Genomic DNA, 16,791 nt, shown 5'->3' with positions numbered 1-16,791 from the left:
GAGTCCAGCTTTCTTAAACCAGCTAGTAAATCAGAATCCATCTAACTAGTCATACTAGTCAAATCACATAGTTTTACTAGGACTCTTATGTAAGACTCTTAATTATCCATTAGAACTCTATTAATTAGGAGATTACAACTTTTATGGTGTGGGTCCCACAACTTAATGGGAGAGCCAAAAATGTCAAATGCTTTATACAATCCAGTGGGTTTGGCCAATTAAGTTTTAATCACCCATTTCAGGCTAATTCGACCATAATTTTTATGGGCTTAAGTGATCAAGCCCATTAAGTGTCTAAACACTTAAAACTACTTGGGCCTTAGGGATACTTGGGACCTTACCATCCCCAAGGCCCAAGTCCATTGGTTCAACCCATTATGTGATAATCAAGTCAATACATTCCAATTAATAACTTGCAATCAATCTCTTTGCTATAAACACTTGACACCACATTAAAGGAAGGACTTTTTCCCTTTCTTCATTACATGGTGTCCAACTTCCAAAACCATTGGATTGTTTATTGAAGATTCACATAATCCTTTTGTCGACATATTCAAGATTCCAAGGAGGAAGTTTGTACAAAGTATTCTCTATGACTTAATGTACTAGCAGATCCTATTACATTGATCATAAGTCGACATATCATTTTGGAATGTCCCAACATACCTAGATATTTGACCCCAAAAAGATTTCATTGGTTGGTATATCAAAGATAAATAAGTCTGATACTCAATCTAATACCAACCAACTGAATGGTGACTCAGTTGGTACATACACTGGGTACTCCCAGAAGATATGCAGTTTTGAGCCCCGCTATCGATTCCCATCACACCTTTGAGAGAAGTTATTGTTGTTGAAAAGGATTGTACTGTGCCAAGAAAAAAAAATGAAACATGGCCCCTATGGGGTCACCCGACGATGATTCAATACCAAAAAAAATTGTAAGTGTGGTGGTTAGGCTACGTACAGGGGTCTCCTTGAAGGACAAAGGAAAACCGAGTGTAGTAGATAGTCTAAAGGCTTAGGGCAAATGGGATGATAGAATGATGATCTCGTTATGAGTTGGACCCCCATTTATAGGGAGAGATCTCGAGGTCCCGAAAGGAAGGAGCCAAAAGCGTATGATTCCCATTAGGAAAGGGAATCTTGGATTCGCTGTCAGTTATTAGGGAGCACTGCCAGGGTTTCGTCACGTGTTTTATGGGATATTTCAAGGATGAACTTTCCTTTCGTCTGAGGATTCTCATAATCCACTTGTGCTACTTCCTTTTGTGACCCTTCTAAACCGATGTGGCACGGGTGACATCATTACCTAGCTTGTGTGTCTTTATTAGGCCCATGGGGTGTCTCGTCATGCACGTGTTTCTACTACTTGTTTATGACCTACGGTAAGCCCACATTCGTCGCGGTTTCCCGATCGCTTTAAACTCATCGCAAGCCCGGGCAAATCCAAAACTCATCGCAAGTTCAAGTGGGGCCAAAGTTCATTGCAGGTGTGCGATGAGCTGTGGACTCGTCGCAGATGTGTAGTATTGGTTTAACACCCTCTGTATTCAGATGGTCTGAGTGACCACTATATACTTGCATTAGCCCCTTGCTTATCGGTAAGTGGGAGCTTATTGATAATTATTTCCGTTATTGGGTTTGCCTTGAATTTTTGTAATGGGGTGATGGGGATGAGGATTGTAGGTGTTGTGGTACCCAGATTCTTTCGCATTAGGTCTGGTGGTCGTTCTTGCTCTTGATGGCAAGTTCTATGGACTTTGTGTGTGGGAAATTTTAATTTGGGTGGGTTATTAGCCCCCCTACTTATCAATAAGCATAATGGCATCCGACTTAGGGATGTTATCTAGATGAGAATCGGGTGCGTTTGTTTTGGAGTAACTTTTTGTTTTCATTGTAATCCAGCCCCCCTATCTTTTGACAAGTTGCTTTCTGTGATTCAACCCCCTTGTCTTTATACAAGTTGCTTTTTATTGAGTGGCATACGTGTGTCGAATTGGTTGGCGAAGGTTTGAGCCCCATTGCGAATCAACAGAAATTGTCTTATAGAAAGACATAACCAGTCCCCTATTGGTTAAAGGGAGTCTATCGTTTTAGGAATATAGCCCCCCAATTTCATGATAGGGCAATGCTTTGCCGAAGACAACTGAAGCAGTATTTGATTTTTAGCCCCCTGTCTTTGGTTCAGCCGAAGATAGATGAACCAGATACTTAGAATCTTTGGTTCTTCCTGAAAGAATGGTAGGATCCATCGTATGGACGCCAAAAAGGTTGCGGAATGGGTGGGCGAATTTCAAAAATTTCCTACCTTTCTTCCAACTGGGAATTGCATTCCCTTATTTTAAAATCAAATATTCAAGGATCTACTCGAACCAAACCAGACCAGATCTGAACCAAAGATTAGGGGAAGGGTTATACCCTGATACGGAGAATCAAAATCTCCCAACGTCGGTGTTCACGCCCAAGAAAGATCCAAGATCTGCTCCCGCTGAAGATAACACAGCGATGGTGGGGCAGAACCAAGAGTGTACGTCTCACATATCGAACTCTTCACAAGAACTCGTTGGAGGCTTAGAGCACCGAACCAAATCAGCCTTTCAGCAAAGACTGATATCAAGAACAGATTTCTTGATTCTCTCTTCAATGGAGTTCGCGAACTATGCAGCAAGGTGGTGGCGGCTGGAGGAGATTCCTAGGCTGAAAGTGGCGTGAATGCAGTTTTCAGCTTAAGGAGGATGAGATCCTATCTCAGATTGCAGAGAGTGTTAACTGCAAAAACCCTAGGTCGAATTCTTGTAATTCTTTATTAGGGTTTTCTCCTTTCTTAGTGATTAAGAAACCTCCTAATCCAATTACGAGTTATCCCAATCCAAATCTGTATTTGGATAGGGGATAATCTTAATCCTATCTGTAGATTAGATCAGCCCATTCTTGATCTCATCAGGAGTTTAGTCTTAATCCTATCTGCAGATTCGCCCCTTTAAGTGGGTGATCAGATCAGCCCAGTTTGAAATGGGCTTTTAGGCCCAATAAGTAATTAGTGCTCAATAAGTTTCCAAACTGCTGCCCAGTTGGGCTTCTTTGTATGGCGTGGGACCCAAGCATTGATCTCCACATCAGCCACATGGGTTCGTTCCAGCCTTTGTTACAAGGCTTAGCCGAATTCACTAGAAAGCCCAGTGAACCCCTTGAGCCCATCACATGGACCCTATGGGCCCAACACTAAGTGGTCCCTAGGCCAAGCCATCTTATAAAAACCCAGGGACTGTGGGCAGATGCAAGATTAGCCCATCAGGTATTATCCTAAATGGCCTTACACTTAACCTCTCAGCCCATAATAATCAAGCACTGCCCGACAAGAGAGGACCTCTCCCTCGGCTGCTAGGAACAGTGCTGCACTCTCTACTCACATGGATCCCGGGAATTAAAACCATTTGCAAACAATTTGAAACCATATATAAGTATATATCATATATATAAATTTTGCAAAACAAAATTCCAATGATTGAAATCAATTGCCGGCAGTTTGGTTTCCATCAGAGAGTGCATCCTCGATCATTACCTTTGTTCGACAAAGGGGTTCATCCCGTCACTATGACCACCCACTCAGATGAATTCTCAGACTGTCCCAACATACCTAGGTTTTGACCCGCTAAGGATCTCACTGATTGGCATATCAAAGACAACCCAATCCGACACCTAGTGCAGTACCATAATCGGGTCTAGGGGTCAGGTGTAACTTTCCAGTTTTGCCCATCAATCTCCAAGGTCCAGGGCAATACTGGAAATCTGGTCCGGTTCAAGGTTTCAAGTAATCCTACACTGCGTGTGCTTTGGGTCTCACCCTAGCGGCTGAGACAAGCCACCCCAACAGTTGGCAGCACACCAGTGTCAGCCTTGACAGGATAAATCTCCCCAGACTTATCCAACGACTGTGAACATTTAAAAATAACACAAGTCTCATTAAGTGTCTAGTTTTAGGGTCTTACACAAAAGTATACCATACAACATGAATCAAACATGTACTTTATTTATTTACATTAACTATCAAAAGTACATCAAAACTGATTGGAGCTACGGGCATACAAAACTGTCTAACACTTCCTTGATCACAGAGGATGCTGAAAGAATGGTAGGATCCATCTAATGGACGCCATAAAGGTTGCGGAATGGGTGGGCGAATTTCAAAAATTTTCCTACCTTCTCCCTACTGGGAATCGCATTCCCTAAATTTAGAATACAATATTCAATGATTCTACTTGAACCATAATCGAACCAGATCTGAACCAAAAGGAAAAATGGAGGATTATACCTGATCCGGAGAAACAGTATCTCCCAAAGTTGGTGTTCACGCCCAAAGAAGACACCAAGAACCGATCCTGCTGAAGATGACACAGCTGTGGGTGGAACAGAACCAGCAGGGTGCATCCTACACACTGGATCCTTTGCAAGAACCCTCTGGAAACACTGAACACCGAATCTTTTTCAATCTTTCTTGCAAGACTGATGTCAAGAACTGATTTCTTGACTTCCTATTGCTGCAAAGATCAAATCTTGCGAGAGGGAATGGCGGCGATTGGAGGAGAACTCTTGGGACTAAGATGGCTGAACTGCTTCTCTTCTCTCTGGAGTCTGTATGAGATCTAATCTCAATTCGTAGGGAGTTTTCTTGCCAAAAAACTTGGTTCGAAATCTGATGTTTCCTCTTGGGTTTCTCCTCCTTTCTTCTTGATTAAGAAAACTTCATAATTAGGAGTTATCCCAATCCAAATCAGTATTTGGATAGGGGATTATCTTAATCCTATCTGCAGATTAAGTTAGCTTACTCCTGATCTTATCAGGAGGTTACCAGATTCAAATCTAATTTGAATTTGGTCTCCTGGAGTGGATAAGGTTAAAGGCCCAATCCTTTTACTAACATTAATCTTAGATTCGCCCCATAGATGGGTGATCATATCAGCCCAGCTCGAAATGGGCTTTTGGCCCATTAAGTGTTCAGTGTTTAACTAGTTTGCAATCTGCTACCCAGTTGGGCTTCTTTGTATGGTGTGGGACCCAAGCATTGATCTACACACCAGCCACATGGGTTTGGCCTAGCCTTTATTACAAGGCCCAGCCGAATTCACTGAAAAACTCAGTGAACCCCTGAGCCCATCACATGGACCCTATGGGCCCAACACTTACATTAAGTGGTCCTTGGGCCAAGCCATCTTATAAAAACCCAGGGACTGGGCAGGTGCAAGATTAGTCCATTAGGTATTATTCTAAATGGTCTTACACTTAACCTCTCAGCCCTTAATGATCTAGCACGGCCCGACAAGAGAGGACCTCTCCCTCGGCTGCAAGGAACAGTGCCGCACTCTCTACTCACATGGATCCCGGGAATTAAAACCATTTGCAAACATTTCGAAACCGTACAAATACATATATATATATATATATATATTAATTTTGCAAAACAAAATTCCAACGATTGAAATCAACTGTCGGCAATTTGGTTTCCATCAGAGAGAGTGCATTCCCGATCATTACCATTGTCTGACAAAGGGGCTGATCCTATCACTATGTTCACTCACTCAGATGAATTCTCAGACTGCCCCAACATGCCCAGGTTTTGACCCCCGCTAAGGATCTCATTGATTGACATATCAAAGACAGCCCGATTCGACACCTAGTGAAATGTCATAATCGAGTCTAGGGGTCAGGTGTAACTTTCCAGTTTTGCCCATCTGTCTCCTAGGTCCAGGGCAATACTAGAAATCTGGTCCGGTTCAGGAATTCAAGTAATCCCACACTGCATGTGCCTTGGGTCTTACCCTGGTGGCCGAGACAGGCCATCCCAACACTTAGTTGCACACTAGTATCAGCCTTGGCAGGATAAATCTCCCCAGACTTATCCAATGGCTGTGAACATTTAAAACTAACACGAGTCTCTATAAGTGTTCAGTTTTAGGGTTTTCCACAGAATTATACCAAACAACATGAATCAAACATGCACTTCATTTATTTACACTAAATGTCAAAAGTACATCAAATCGGATTGAAGCTAAGGGCATACAAGACTGTCTAACAAGCCGCTTGCAAGATTATTCTTCTCCCATTCCTGAAGAACATGACAACACCCAGGAGAACGTCAACCCAGAAGTTGGGAACTAGTTCGGTATGGAGTCGACCGAGCAGGTTAACATTGAAATACTCTTGATCAAGGTCTACGAGTTCGAGTCCCGCTTCGACCGCGTGGAGCAGATGCAACAGGAGATGAGAGCCACTCTACAACTTCTCCTTTAGTAGTTGGCCAGGACTGAACAATCCCCCTTTACCCCAGCCGCTCCTCCTGCCTCCATCCCCACCAGCCACCAGTCTGCCAATCAGAACCCCACTATGCCTGAGTAACCTGCAAGGACCAACTCTACACCTGCACAGACTAACTAGCCCACTGTTGAACAGCCTCTAGTCACTTCCCATACCAACCCAACAATAGAGGCACCACTTAGCCATGACGACTAAAGGAATACATTCTAGGGTTGATGGTGGAATACTAGAGCAGAGCCTAGGCTTCCCTTGTCCTACAAAAGCCCTACTCTGATCGAATCCTTTACAAACCCTATCCCACCGGCTACGTCCCCCCCAGTAGTGGCCACAGTACGACAGGCAGAAGGGAAGCCCGCAGGAACATGTGAACAAGTTTGAGGATGTTTTGGGGTCCTTTGCTCTCAACGGGGACCTGAAAGTTGGGGAGCTCTAAATCTTTGACTGGGTTGGCATATACCTGGTTTGTCAATCTAACCACATGTAGCATTGACTCGTGGGCAGAACTGACAAAGAGGTTCTTGTCAAAATGGTTTACCTTAGAGCGGAGACTGACGATGGATGACTTGCGCAACATAGAGCAATGCGCGGGAGAAGATCTTTTGGCCTATGTGATTAGATTTCAGAAGCTGACCCATTCAGTTTTTGACGAACATGTCACTGAGAAGAGTTTCGTCGAACAATGCGTGCAAGGCATGCAGCCCGCCTATAGGATAGGCATAGAGAATGTAGAAGTAGAGACCTTCAGCCAATTATGGAAGTGCACGGAGAGGATGACGCACACTGTCAAAAGCACTTTGTCCTAGTCTACACTAGTAGCAGGACAGTACGGGAAGAACTAGGCCTATGCCATGGACAGAAAACCTCGCAATATTGGAGGGCCTAGGCCAGGGCCCTATTACCGCAACAATGTCCAGGGCAGAAGAAATAATGCACCGATCCCTCCTTTCGCCTGCACCAAGGAGGTGATCATGATCATGAATAAGCTCGTGGAAGATCGTGCCATCAATCTACCACTGCCGCCGCCAGGGATCGACCCAAAGGAGAGGCACAGAGGAAGGTGTACCTTTCACCAGTCGCCGCACCACGACCTCATGGACTACCTTTCATTGAGGTGATTATTTGTACAAAAGGTGAAACTTGATGATTTTGTTAAGAGGAAACCGGCACAAGTAGAGACAAACCCCCTCCCTGCACACACTCAGGAAGTATCAACGTGGTTGGAGCACCAAGCCAAGACCACCCAGACATGTTGATCCAGAGATTCTAATGTTAGTGTTGTGGCTAGGCTACGTACGAGGGTCTCCTTTAAGGACAAAGGAAAACCGAGTGCAGGAGGTAAGCTAAAGGCTTAGGGCAAATGGGATGATGGAATGATGATCTCGTTATGAGTTGGACCCCCATTTATAGGGAGAGATTCCGAGGTCCCGAAAGGAAGGAGCCAAAAGCGTATGATTCCCATTAGGAAAGGGAATCTTAGATTCGCTATCAGTTATTAGGGAGAACTGCTAGGGTTTCACCACGTGTCTTATGGGATATCTTAAGGACGAACTTTCCATTCGTCTGAGGATTTTCATAATCTACGTGTGCTACTTCCTTCCATGACCCTTTTAAACCGACGTGGCACGGGTGATGTCATTACCTAGTTTGTCTATCTTTATTAGGCCCACGGGGTGTCTCGTCACGCACGTTATTTAACGACGCACGTGTTTCTACTACTTGTTTATGACCTACGGTAAGCCCACATTCGTCACGGTTCCACAATCGCTTTAAACTCATCGCAAGTCCACGCGAGTCCGAAACTCATCGCAAGTTCGCGTGTGTCCGGAACTCATCACAAGTTTAAGCGGGGCCAAAGTTCATCGCAGGTGTGCGATGAGTTGTGGACTCATCACAGATGAGTGATAGGTTATAGATTCATCGCAGTCGTTTGTGTAGTATTGGTTCAGCACTCTTTGTATTTAGATGGTTTTAGTGACCACTGAATACCCAGTTGTTTAACCTGTTAGAAAGTCCAAGAACATGTTGGGTTTGGTCCAATTTAACGTTTCTTGCAAACATTCATCCCCACACCTTAGGTCACAACTCGAGTAGTTGATATCCATTGCTCCACTACCTTGGGCTATGTGAGAATGACAACTTTGTTAGGATAGACTTCCCCAAGTGTATCCAGAGGTTGTGAAGTTTCAAGTCCATATCACGTGGTCTCATACATAATATTTATATGAACTAAGGGTATTTAGTAGAAGAACCTGATGACTCGTGTTTGTTTATTTTTGGGGGGTTATTTCTTATCACTCCTGTTGTAATTGTTCCCATCTTATTGAATTTTCTTTTATTTTTTTTATGGCACTGATATCAAATTATGTATGATGGTCTAGGGGTCCTATAAACTTTAGATCTGGTGTTAAGCTTCGTGGGGTGATTAGAAATAAAGTATATTGGTAGAAAAGAGATGGATGGTTATAAGAAGAAATAGTAAGAGAGAGAGAGAGAGAAAGAGAGGTCTTGAAGAAATGGTAAGAGGAAGAAGGGAAAAGTTCCTGGCAATAACTAGAATTTACAAACCCAAACTTTATTTATTTATTTATTTTTATATCTTAAACCCAAACTTTATTTCATCAAATCGTCCTCTTTTAATTGGAATTTCAATGACTCTATTTATAGATTTAGCTTATGAACTTGGATATCCCATTATAGATTGAAACTTGGAGTAATCCCATCTCAATGTCTAATTGAATTTTCTTATCACTCAGATATCCCATTATACCATAGGGACACTCCAACAGACACTAATTCCTAAAACAACCCTAAGAAAATGTTTCTAATCCTACTAAAATTAAACTATTCTAAAGACATCTGAAATTACTAACAATAGTATTGTGAGTTTAAATTGTTGGAGAACTTAAAACCCTATTCTTAAGATAGCTATTAACCTATGACTGGGAAATAAATTTAAAAACTCAAATGAGATCAGTATATCCTATCAGCCTAAATTTCTGAAATTGGTATAGGAATTAGATAACTGATTAAATTCTCCATTGATTCTTTCTGTGCTTTCATATCTGCATCATTAAATCAAAGCAAAATTAGAATCATCACCCTTATTAATCATTATACCAAGATGGGCAAATATACCCCTGATTATAAGAATATCTCATAAAGCTATAAAACATAAAGTAAACATGTTACTCAACTATAAAATGCAATAGAAGAATGTAGAGAATACAATGGCATGCTTGTGCACATGCAGAAGAAAGAATGTAGATCCAGTTAGTGGATGGGTTTGAGAACTAGAAGATCTCTTGATTCATTAACCTGCTCAGATGACTCCTTTTATATAAAACCACTCGTGTCTTTTGTATCATAAGTACATTTATCTCTGTCTGACTTTTGCTTAAATTGTTGTTGTATATCAAGTTGTTCAGTACCATGTTCTGGGCAGTGTTTTAAAGGCATGGGAGCGTATGTCTGGAGGCAAGGCGCCCCCAAAATTCCCTGAGGCATATGCCACAGGCACTGACACCTCTGAGGCGTACTCATACGCTTTTTTCATGAGGTGTGTTGGAGGCATACGCCTGATATAAAAAGACAGAAAAAAAGAAAGAAAAAAGGAAAGGAAAGGAAAAGAAAGGGAAAAGAAAGAAAAAGAAAGATAGAGAAGGAAGAAAAAAGGAGAAAAGAAAGAAAAGGAAAGGGAAGGGAAGAAAAGATAAGGGGAAAGACCCCCCCCCTCCTTTCATCTAGTGCAATGAATCTTCATTCTTCTTACCATAAAAGGTTTTTATTAAAAATAAAGAAAATGTGATCCTCCTTAATATTAAATATCTTTATTAAAAATAATATTATTTCATGGGTTTCAACTAATTCCTGTAGCTAATGCAATGTTTTGGTTTCCTCTTTTATTGTACAGCTTTCCTTTGTTTCTTAAAAGTTCTGATAGTCTTAGAGATAATTTTGTAATGCAGGAAATCATCCCGAATAAATACAACATTGGCAGTTAATGGTTTGACCCCATTGCTTATTGCAAGGCTTGACCACCAAGATGCAATTGCTCGTCTCAATTTACTCAAGCTAATAAAGGCGAGTTTAATTTTTTTTGTGCTCTTTTACCATGATTATTTGCCGTCAGATTTTTCATGTGGAATTTTCTATAGATTTCAGATTTTTGTGGCAGCATTAATAATATAGTCTTACTTGGAGCCAATATGGCAGGCTGTTTATGAGCACCATCCACGGCCTAAACAACTCATTGTGGAGAATGATCTACCTCAGAAGCTTCAAAATCTGATTGAAGAGCGCAGGGATGGGCAGCGATCTGGAGGTCAAGTCTTGGTGAAACAGATGGCCACAGCATTGCTCAAAGCACTTCATATCAATACTGTACTGTAAATTTTGGTCTTTCTAACCTCTACTCCCTGTTTCTGTATATTTGATTTCTTGGGAGCAACATGGTTGTGTTTGCTTTTCACTCCGTCTATAGGATGAACACTAATTGCTGGCAAGGCCCCCTATTTTATCTGGGTTGCTAGGTCTAGATGTCATTTTAGCCCCACATTGAGATGTTAAGATTGTAAGTTTTTTTCTTCCTTTTACCTAAGTTAGGATAGTCTTGTGTAAAGGTTGCTACAGCCATAGATGGTTCTCACATAAAACCTGAATTTTGGACTTTTAATTGAACTGTTCTGTATCTACATTGCTATTCTTAAATCATAACATCAGGCAAGACTGCTTATTCCACAAAATGGGATGGACGGAAAAATAGCCAGAAAGAAATGGCACGGTAAATGGCAGACTGCCACTCCAATTTTATTTTAATAAGCATTGTTATGGGTGACTTTTATGTTCTCAAAATCCCATTGGTACACGGTAAATGGCACATGGACTTGGTTTGAGGTAAATTAACATCTCTGAACATCGTACAGGATTTCTTTGAATAAATAACATCATTACTAATTTGACATGTAAACAAGATGCTGTGTTGTAATGCAGGTGCTTAGGAACAGGCAAGAAAGAAAGAAACGGAAAACAATTTAAAAGCTTTGGTGGTCCTTTGCCTTATCAAGATGTCATTTGCTGAGTGAGGGAACATACTTAGTGGAATAAGATTATCTGAAGGCTGCCTTGGTGCATTATATGATAATAGACAACTACAGATTATGAATGTCTCTTGATTAAACTACTAAAGATTGATTGTTTGCATTAATTTCTTAACTAGCTGAACCACCCCTGATTCAGTAGCTGATCGTTGATAGCTGAGCGTGAGATATTGGAACTGTAGAAGGTATGTATCTGTATATTGTTATGTATTTTAATTAGATGGCTAAATTTTAGTTCCTTAAATTTGTTCATATGTTTTCTATTTAACTTGTGGACATGCTATTTACAGCATCGATGGCATCCTTATATTGTGCCATATGGTTACACTCAAGTGCCATGTGACATTCAAATATATTGTCGCATGGTGCACATCATTGAATATATTCCAGTACCATATATTATCCATATATATCATATGGCATACATGCGTCATTGATTACATTTTAGTGCCACATGGCATTAATATATGATACCATTTGGCACACATTACATCACATAATACATTTAAATGCTGTGGCATTAATATATGTAGTTTGATGGTGGAATTTTAAATATCACGTGTGGTTGATGCACACATTTTATGAAGTATTTTAGGGGCATATATCACACCATGATTTGTTGTGTTGGTTGTGTTGCAAGTATTTATATGTTGCTCATGCAATCATGATCGGATTATATATGTGCAAAGTGGGACCTGGACTCCACTTTAAAATGTTGTCTTATTTGGTAAAAATGATGCAAATCAAGTGTAAGTACATATAGATTAACATCATGGGGATTTCAATGAGGATCATGATGATATAGAGGTGATCATCATAGTAGGCATGAGCATTGTGTTTGTCGATGAATTTACTAGCAAACACAATCTCAAACCTTTGCGATGCAACGAATATGATCATTTACACTTTTAATGTCTTATACACATTGCTCATACCGTTTGAAGCTTTAGACAATAGGGTTTGTTTCATGCATAGCTATAATAGCCTCGTCATGATGAGTCTTTTGTTAGGAAGACATGTCCTCGGTCGGCCAATGATCCTCTACCTCACCATAGTGTTGTATATGTACCACCAATGTATCAAGGCGAGGCACACGGGTTGGTATCTTGGATACCTGCCAATAGAGTACCACTCGAGTGATTGGAGGCACTTATACAAGATGTGACTTATTATATAGAGCCGATAGACAATGGTGATGCGCAAATTGCAAAGGTTGAGCTCCCAAAAGAAGACAAGGTTGAGACTACAATGTTAATTTAGGAGAAGAAGCGGCACCAATGTGTAAAGGTAACAGTCCTAAATGGCCCCGTGTACTACAAAATTGTGGAAGAGGATCCTATTACCAAGAAAAGCAACAAATGAGGTATATTACTTCTGTTATATGATGTCAATGTATGCTAAAGAATATATTACATGAACATTATCACTTTTTCTAGCTTTAATCAAGTTATAAATTCTCTTATGAAAATTCATCATCTCTCGAACTATTTTTTCTCTTGCAACAATAGACAAAAAATTGTGATACAGACACCGCACCAAGACACTACAGTATAGACACCGCAACAAATTTAGTTTACAAAGAAACAAGTACAATAAACGAGATAATTTAACAAACATAACAAAAAGAGAATTTTAACAATAAAACCTTCCCATAGGTTGAGAACAATGGTCATCGTATTATACTATTATGACGGAATCCGACCTCCCAAGTACATGCAAGATTCCAATAGTGCATTCAATGAATCATTGGAGGAAATCAACATCTTAGAAGGACAAGGCGACAAACATCACTTGTTCCAATAGTGCATTCAATGAATCGTTGGGTGACCTTGCTCTCACTTTTAAAAGGTGTGTTACCTTTAAAATCCAATAGCCGTCTCCTTACATTTTTTCCATATCCTTCTCTTGTCAACTCGTAGAGTCTAAGATGTTTTCACTTGGTTGTACGACTAGATGCCTAGACTGGATTTAAAATTTCTCAAGCATTGCTTGTACATAGATCCATGATACAAACCAATAAAGTAGCCTCTGAGTATTTTAGCCAAATGTTGTCGTGAAAATCAAAGAAGAAATCGAGAGATTCATTAAGGTCGAATTCATCAAGCCAATTGCAATCCAAAGTGGTTAGTGTAAGTGTGGTGGTTGGGCTATGTACGGGAGTCTCCTTGAAGGACAAAGGAAAACCGAGTGCAAGAGGTAGGTTAAAGGCTTCTGTCACGGAGGTAGTTCTGTAGTGGAAGAAACCCATGCGGTGTCCAGGCCAAGGTAGGCCAGGACAACCCTTATGTGTGCTTGGAGGCTAGGAGTTGCCCGATGAGATGGCTTCACCAAGGTCAATAGCACTAGATCATGACTTCAAGTCGCATGGCTGGGGCACTCGGTTGGCTCTGGCCGGTCCATGGGAGGTGCCTCTTACGTGCTAAAGGGGGAAAGCCATGATGTGAGGCGACTATGCGTCAATGAGAGGTGATTGGGCATTGATGTGATGGGTCTCCTGTATGCTGATGATGTGGGCACTTGTGTGCCATGATGAGAGGCAACCGCTTGGGTTGGAACACACCCGTGCGCTGTAGGCAACGGGATAGCTCATTTAGCTTGGGTAAGGGGCTGGCGTGGTAAAGGGTCATGCTAGAGCCAGGCCCACATGGCAAGCCTCCTTGCACAGTGCCGGTCCATGCACTGTCCCCATGAGCAAGTGTGCGCCCATGAGGAACCCTAGTAGCCATGCTAGCCATTAACCAGGGCCACCCTGCAAGGGATGTTGATCTAGGAGTGCCAAGGTTAGGCACCCAAGGAGGTCGACCACCCCTCATCAAAGAGTACGTTAAGCTTTTGGTGGTCTGCTTGAAGATAACATCAATTCTCCAAAAAAACTTATGGGAAAAAATGACGGTGATGTCCCTTAACGTAAGCTTGCCAAGTGTAGGCTCAGCCTGTGTCAGACTGTGACAGACTCCCCCACTCAATCCATTGTCGTCCTCGACAATGGCTCCTTCTGTGAATGGGCGTATGTGTCCTACGCCATCCACTTGTCTGCCAGTTCCAGAGCTTGCTTGGCCAACCCAGGTCTTGCCAATGTTGGTGTCTATTTCTGGGGACGGAACCATTTCACCATGACGACCTACTTGGATTTCACTTCCTGTGTTAAGGTTACTCAAACCGCGCAATGGCTATGCTATTGAACTGTGTGAAAGAAGGGCCCTCGAAGAAATTGGATGTGTGTTTCACGGAGGTCCGCCCCATGTATCATCTTTACCCCAAAGCTTGACCGTTTTCTTGGTAGCTTTTTGGTAGTGCTACCGAACACGATGTGATATGTCTACTGTTGTTGGAGATGTGTCCTAGGTACCCTTTCACCATGCTGGCCTGTAGACTTCACCTCGCCGTGTGCGGGTTACTCAAACCTAGTCCATGGCTTATGCTTTGTTGGCCCTCAAAACTACACTTCACCATGCCGGTTTGGGCTACCTCTTCCCTCAGCCCCAATGTGATACTATTTCAAGGAGATCTGACCGCAATGAACGCGAGTGTGGCAACTTTTACCCATAATGTTGCTAAACATGCACTCGCCTTGTGATAAGAGTTGCTACTGCCAACGTTCCACATGTTGTTGAATTGAGCATGTCCTTCGATGCATTGCTGGTGTAGGGCCACCATGCTCCAACAGCTAATGTACCCACATTCCTATCATTCCAATATTGTGGCTTCAACTAATGACCTATGATGCAAAACTGCCACCTTAATGATATTCCTTGACCAACCGTCGACACCAGCCAATTTCGGATTGTTGTTCCTACCTTAGTAGTGCCTCAGACAAAGCTACGAAACAATGGCGCATCCGTCATGAAACTTAGATGTAGGCACACCCCCACTCAAACCACCATAACATGCCTTCCATAAAAAGGCTCACGCGTTTGCCCCCGCATGAGCACAGCGACCAATGCGTCTTCCCCTGCAAGAGCGCTGTTTTGGGGGCATTGGAATGGGGACACGAATGAATGATCTCTTGCTAGGCCTGATGTGAAACTTTGCTTGAACCCGAGTGGAAGTGCCTAAGGACCACACCCCATAATGTGTTGCTTGTTATGATGACCGTTTCAACTGTTTCTGGGCTAATTTGCTCTGATACCAATTGTGGCAGCGGTTGGCTAGCTTGCTCTGATACCGTCATAGGGGTTGTTTTGCAGTGGAAGAAACCCGTGCGGCGTCTAGGCCAAGGTAGGCTAGGACAAGCCTTATGTGTGCTTGGAGGCTAGGAGTTGCCCAATGAGATGGCTCCACCAAGGTCAGTAGCACTGGATCATGACCTCAAGTCACATGGCCGGGGCACTCGGCTGGTTTTGGCCAGTCCATGGGAGGTGCCTCTTACATGCAGAAGGGGGAAGGCCATGATGTGAGGCTACCGTGCACCGATGAGAGGTGATTGGGAACCGATGTGATGGGTCTCCTGTATGCCAATGATGTGGGCACCTGTGTGCCATGATGAGAGGCAACCGCTTGGGCCGGAACACACCCGTGCGATGTGGGCAATGGGATAGTTCATTCAGCTTGGGCAAGGGGCTGGCTGGTAAAGGGTCATGTTAGAGCTAGGCCCGCATGCCAAGCCTCCCTTGAGTGTCGGCAGCGCAGTGTCGGTCCATGCATTGTCCCCATGAGCAAGTGTGCGCCCATGAAGAACCCTGGTATGCTAGCCATTAACTAGGGCCGCCCCACAAGGGATGTTGGTCTAGGACTACCAAGGTTAGGCACACAAGGAGGTCGACCACCCCTCCTCAAAGAGTATGTTAAGCTTTTGGTGGTCTACCTGAAGATAACATCAATTCTCCCAAAAATCTTACAGGAAAAAATGACATGATGTCCCTTAACGTAAGCCTGCCAAGCATAGGCAAGGCTAAGCCTGTGTCAGACCGTGACATTAGGGCAAATGGGATGATAGAATGATGATTTCGTTATGAGATGGACCCCTATTTATAGGAAGAGATCCCGGTGTCCCGAAAGGAAGGAGCCAAAAGCGTTTAACTGCCATTGAGAAGGGAATCTTAGATTCACTATCAGTTATTAGGGAACACTGCTAAGGTTCCGCCACGTGTCTTATGAGATATCTTAAGGATGAACTTTCTTTTCTCATAATCCACATATGCTACTTCCTTTTGTGATTATTTTAAATCGACGTGGTCCAAGTGACGTCACTATTTGTATTGCTCGCCTTTATTAGGCCCACGAGATGTCCCATCACGTATGTAATTTAGTGATGCACGTGTGTCGATTATTTGTTCCCAGCTTACAGTAATTCCACTGAAGGGAAATGAGATCCATCATATGGATGGCCGAACCATGTAGGGTGGTTGGGCAAAATTTCAAAAATTTCTTTCTCCCTTTC

General features: G+C 42.5%; 1 protein-coding gene across 2 annotated transcripts in view; it reads left to right on the top strand.

The window, feature by feature from the left end:
- The window catches only part of LOC104589884 (MAP3K epsilon protein kinase 1-like), a 76,364-nt gene extending 65,307 nt beyond the window's left edge, over nt 1-11,057 (top strand). For both annotated transcript variants that reach the window (XM_010248336.3, XM_010248337.3), the window contains exons 23-24: nt 10,281-10,395; nt 10,528-11,057. In XM_010248336.3, the coding sequence (XP_010246638.1) occupies nt 10,281-10,395; nt 10,528-10,704 (292 nt within the window). In that variant the 3' untranslated portion in view covers nt 10,705-11,057. The remainder of the gene's footprint in view (nt 1-10,280; nt 10,396-10,527) is intronic.
- Nucleotides 11,058-16,791: the final 5,734 nt, after the last annotated feature.

Source organism: Nelumbo nucifera, chromosome 7, assembly GCF_055504915.1.
Source record: "Nelumbo nucifera cultivar China Antique chromosome 7, China Antique-T2T, whole genome shotgun sequence".
NCBI lineage: Eukaryota > Viridiplantae > Streptophyta > Magnoliopsida > Proteales > Nelumbonaceae > Nelumbo > Nelumbo nucifera.
This window is presented reverse-complemented; position numbering and strand designations above follow the sequence as displayed.